At 42.5% G+C, this 5,542-nt stretch overlaps 1 protein-coding gene across 1 annotated transcript in view; it reads left to right on the top strand.

Moving 5' to 3' along the window:
• Nucleotides 1-11: 11 nt before the first annotated feature.
• mertka (c-mer proto-oncogene tyrosine kinase a) overlaps nucleotides 12-5,542 on the top strand; it is a 21,740-nt gene continuing 16,209 nt past the window's right edge. The window contains exon 1 of the mRNA XM_005737061.1: nucleotides 12-106. Coding sequence (XP_005737118.1) covers nucleotides 67-106 — 40 coding nt within the window. The 5' untranslated portion in view covers nucleotides 12-66. The remainder of the gene's footprint in view (nucleotides 107-5,542) is intronic.

Raw genomic sequence — 5,542 nt, forward strand, 5'->3', positions numbered from 1 at the left:
TACAGCATTAAACATGTGCAGAGAGTGGATGCTGGAGATTATCGATGCCGACTGAGTATCAGCAACATGTTGGTAGAGTCTGATCCGATCAGCATTCGGGTAGAAGGTGAGTTTTAGTATCCAGAGTATTCAAAACTTCTTTGTCCACACGTTCCGCAGTTCTTTCACACTTCTTTAATCTGACTTATGTCAGCCAACATTTGTCAAGCAACCAGAGGACAAGAACATAACAATATAGTTTTACAAGTCTGGGGATTAGGCTAGTTTAGCATTAAGACTGTAAATTTTCCCAAAACACCACATTTTGCAGATTCTTATGACCATTGAAAGTGATCGGAAAAATAAGGGCAGCAAAGATTTGCTTGACAGTATTTCAATTTTGAACCTTAACCAACAGGCCACGAGACACGCTGCATTTTGGTTTCTCTATGAACAAACAAACAGTTTAGAGTTAGGTTCTTAATTTGTTGAACAAATTTTTAGTTTTTTCTCTGTACACCACTACACTGTCATTATGTCATTATCAAACAATCCAGATGAGATTGAAGCGCAGACATCCAGTTTTAATTCTACTGCTTTTACCAAAAGAAATTGCATTAACTAAGAATTCAAACCAGTTTTATACCCAGTCCATTTACACAGGTTCAAGGCTTGTGGATGTCTTTTATTATTCAAATTTGTATTTAATAAGAGCAATCATGCTCTATTGTGTTGAGGTCAGGTGACTGACCTGCACATTGAAGAATATCCCATTTCTTTTGCTTGAGAAACTCTTGGATTGCTTTTCGTGTGCTTTGGACCTTCACTCCATTTGTAGTGTGATGAGCTCTCTGATCAGTTTTGCAGCATTTGAATCTGAGGAGAGACCATAATCCTTTAAACTTCACAGTTAATCCCACTACTATCAACAGTAGTGGGATTTTTGCTGAGAGTAGATTATTATATTCATATTTTAAAGACAGTATTATGTATGTAGCATAGTGGATGGCATTTGGGCGTTCTCTTTATCCAAATCTTTAATTTGCCTGCCCAAGTCAAGGAGCTTAGCCCGGTTTCTCTTCCTTCTGGCTAATTCAAAAGAGATAATAGCACCCCTTAAATAGGCCTTAAAGGCCTCCCAAAGTGTAGCAGGCTTAGTTTCTGAGTTGTCATTTACATCAAAATACAGAGAGATCCGTGTTTCGAAATATTCATGAAAATCCTATAGAGGGTTAAGCCAATCGAAGTTAAGCCTCCATGTTTGCTGTGGTCTAGTTGCATTTTGGATGTTTAAGGTTAATGTGACAGGGGAGTGGTCCGAGATGACAATATTGTGATATTTTGTGTCAATGACATACAGCATTAATTTGGCATCCAAAAGAAAGTAGTCACTTCTACTATATGAATTATGCCTAGTTGAAAAGAAAGAGTAATCCCTACCAGTGGGGTTTGCAATTCTCCAAACATCAGACACATTCGAATTATCAGTAAAAGTGTTAAGAAAAGCACTGGAGTTGTTCCTGACCTGCTTAGTTAAAGAAGACCTGTCAAGGTAGGGGTCCAACACACAATTAAAATCATGGTTAAAATCATCATTAAAATCTAAGACATGGTGCAGCACAAACCAGCACAAACGTACCACAAAAGTTTGACATCAAATTTGTTTGATTTGGGTAATGTGGGGGGGGCTGGTTGACCTTTTGACCTTTACATTTTCATTAATATCTTTAAAACAGAAGCAGCACAAACAACAATTTTACAGCACAAACCAGCACAAACGTAGCACAGTTGATTGACACCCATTTTGTTGTATTTAATTGATGTGGGGGGCTGGTTGACCTCTGATGACCTCTAGAAATTTTTTATTAATATCTTTAAAATGATAGCGGCACAAATGAAATTTTTGCAGCACAAACCAGCACAAACGTAGCACAAATGTTTGATACCACTTTTGTTGGATTTGAAGAAGGTGGGGGGGCCAACTTCACTCACGTTCGAAGTTTGGGCTTCACCATTGTCGAGAAGCTCCAAGAAATATATCCACAGTAATCAGCAGGTTATGAATTTGATGAAAAAATGTGTTTGAGCGCGTCAAACACATTTTCACCAGCTATCCCAGGGGACTTCACGCGCACATGCCTCACTAGCGCCCCCAAGGAGTGAATCATTCTTAATGGAGTTTTTTTTCCTGTGATGTTTCAGCCGGGCCTCACTCTCACTTCTTCATTGAGAATGACATGCCAGTCTTGCCCCAGATTCATCTTTGACACATAAACAAATCAGTTTGAGAGTGGCGACGATGTGTGTTGCTGGTTTGTGCTCTGCCTTTGTATTATAGATCAATAACAGCAGGGCTGAGTCAGTGATGTCATTACCTTGAAGACTGGTTGTTTTTGTTTCACGCTGCACTCAAGTGCTACATGATTCACTCAAAAATCTCAACTGCAGGTGTGGATAAATACACTCGGTTCAGCTGTGAAGCTAACAACACAAAGGGCATCACCACATCCAGAGAAGCACACGTCAATGTAATGAAGCCCATGCCAATGCTTTACAAGATGGTAGCTGATGCTGGGTTGTTGTTGTTTTTTGGTGTTTTCTAGTTCGTCCCAGACCTCCCACTCATGTTACTGTGACAGAGAGGCAGTCCAATAAGCTGACATTGAGCTGGACTCCTGAGCATGATGGCTTATCTCCACTCACCACGTGCCAAATCAGAGTAAGCCCCATGTTTAATCCAAACTGTGCCATTGTTTAACAGCGTCATACTGATCACATGTTCTCCGATCTAAGGTTAGAGAGGTCAGTCGGAGGGAAGGGGAAGTGACGACCACCAGGTTCATCAACGTCACAGTGCCGCCTTTTCACAGTGAAGTCCCTGGACTGCAGGCTATGACGAAGTACAACCTGAGTGTTTCCTGCAGTAACGAACAGGGCGCCTCTCCAAACAGCAAGTGGGTCGAGAGCAACACCACAGAAGGAGGTGTGTTGATGCTACAGGAACGATTTGAAGGTTGAATTATAATGCACACCAAGAAAACTTTAACAATGCAAAGTATTCCTAAATGAAATTAAACTCATCCCAGCATTTAAAACCCAGCATATAAAAATGCTCAGTCTGTGTTTGTCTTACAAACGATGATGATATTTACAATACAGGACCTGTGTGTTGTGCTCCTGCCTCCTTCCCATCATTCTTGTTTAGCTTTCAGGAGCACTGTGTAATTAACTGACTACTTTACTATCCAAAATGTGCTTAATGTAAGCTTGCTCACAGTTGCAGTGCAATAATAACTGGAATTTTCAGCACTTGCACAACTACCTGATCTGCCCACAGCAAGCCCTGTTCAGAAAATAATTGGACAGTTGACTGACAAGGTGATGCCTACTCCCTTGATATTTCATGACAAATTAAAGTACTCATACTAATGCACAGGTTGAATGCATGGTTTTCACTGTTTAAAAATGAGGCCAGAATTAATGTGTGTGCAAATGAGGGAGACTTATGATTTAAATCATGTTACATTATCAGTCAAACATGGTGGAGGCAATGTTATGGCACTATAGCAATGTATGGCTGTCAGTGAGTCTGGATCAGAGGTGATTATTGACGATGTATCTGCTGATATAAGTAGCAGAATGAACTGTTAAGTGTGCTGGGCCATGATCTCTGCTCAGATTCAACCAAATGCTGCACAGCCAATCAGACAGTGCTTCACAGGACAGATGGACAATGACCCAAAGCACACTGCACAAGCAGAGAGAGTTTCTCAAGGCAAAGAAATGGGATATTCTTCAGTGGTCAAGTCAGCTTCTCAGTTACTGAAGACAAAACTGAGAGACCCACAAACAAGAAGCAAATGAAAGCAGCTGCAGTAAAGGCCTGGGAGAGTATTTCAAGGGAGGCAGTCATTAATAGTAAAGGATTAAAGTATTAAAATGTCCCTTGTGTTTAGGTTTATGTTACTTTGTACAATTACTTTTGAGCCTCTGATTTTTTATTGTTTTTTGAAAAACAATTGAACTGGAAGTCTGTGCTTGAATCTTATCTTGATTGTTTGATTTAAAATCCACTGTAGTGGTGTACAGGGACAAAACTACAACATGTGTGTCTGTGTCCAGCAAATTATGGATCTAACTTTCAAAACCAAACATTTACTTTAAGTTTTTGTTTTCCTCCTTTTCCATATCTGGACTGCACAAGCAAGTATTCCACGGAAAAGGCAATCAGGATGTGAGAATGAGTGATCCTACACAGGAATTAAACTGCATGTAATACTGTGTCAAACCTCGTACCTGAAAGAGGAAGGAGATACAAACATCTGTCAAGAAGATGCTGATGCACTTTTGGAGATGGTCTGATTTGTTATCAGAAAGTATAAGCACTTGTGAATTTGCATTCTGTGAAGTTGCACAAAGAACTGAGTAATATCTAGTATATGATATCGTCTCAAAAATCCTGCTTGAGTTTAAACCCACTCCACAGGTGTTTCCAGAGGAGAGTGCTGACTGGTCAGGAGAGAGAAAGTTAAAATGTAACCGTTAACCCTGATAATGTTTGGTGAAGCTTTACAATGAGAAATGCAATGTGGCCATCAATCAATAATGCCAAACAAGAATCTACAGAAGAAAGCTTGATGGACGTTGAAGTGTTGCTTTTTCGACTCCTCTCAAGAATACATTTTGAACCTACTGCTCTCTGGCAGGTAGCTCCATGGTTTTAAATGCACCTTAGAACACACATGCATCAACACTACATATGAATGGGCGGAGGGAGGTTTGGAGTCTTTACACCCCCGTTCTCTGTTGCCCGTCGGGGCGGGGGTGCTGGGAGGAGGAGTTGGCTGTCCGATTGGGGTCTGGAATGTGGGGCCTCCCTGCTACTGTGGAGTCGGGGGCAGTCTGCTTCTCTCCACCCCAGGGAAAAGGGTAACACCTCCTGGTTCTGGGTGCAGTTTACCCCTCTAGCGGTAAGGGTACCTAGATCTGGGGTGCAGAGTAAGTTTGGGGAGTGTGATTGTGTGTACAGTGTCTCTCTATGTCTGTCTCTAGGTTGGGTGAGTGCTGAATATTTGCATATGTGTGCATGGGGGTCGGAATGGATGTTCGTATCTGTGTGTGCCTGTTTGTCTGTGTCTATATGTCAGGTCCGGTATTAGACGCCACTTCTCTAGGGACATCTCAGGCCCTCCAAGGTATGGATGCTATCTCCGCCCACCACTCCCAATGCTGGTGCCCTCAGACATCGGTGCATTGGTGGCTCTTGGTGTTCGGGGCTGGGCATTCAGGTACGCACCGGCTCACTCCCAGTGACTGCTTGTCGGTGAGGCCCCTTTGGGGTGGGGTACCCTCTGCCTCTGGACCTGGGGCTCCGTCCACTCTGGCACAGGTGGCTGCTGGCGGAGCTCACAGGCACGTCATTGCAAACCCCTCTGGCTTCTGTTATTCGGCTGCTGGGTGACCCCTCATCTCAGGCTCTCCTCAGCTCTTTCCGAGAGAGTCGCACGGTTCCTCTTCCCCGCTGTTTTTCTTCTACTCCCTGTCTTTCTTGCTCCCTTTCCTT

This window comes from Pundamilia nyererei, unplaced genomic scaffold (genome assembly GCF_000239375.1).
Source record: "Pundamilia nyererei isolate P.nyererei 1_Seehausen unplaced genomic scaffold, PunNye1.0 scaffold00073, whole genome shotgun sequence".
In the NCBI taxonomy this organism is placed as follows: Eukaryota; Metazoa; Chordata; class Actinopteri; order Cichliformes; family Cichlidae; genus Pundamilia; species Pundamilia nyererei.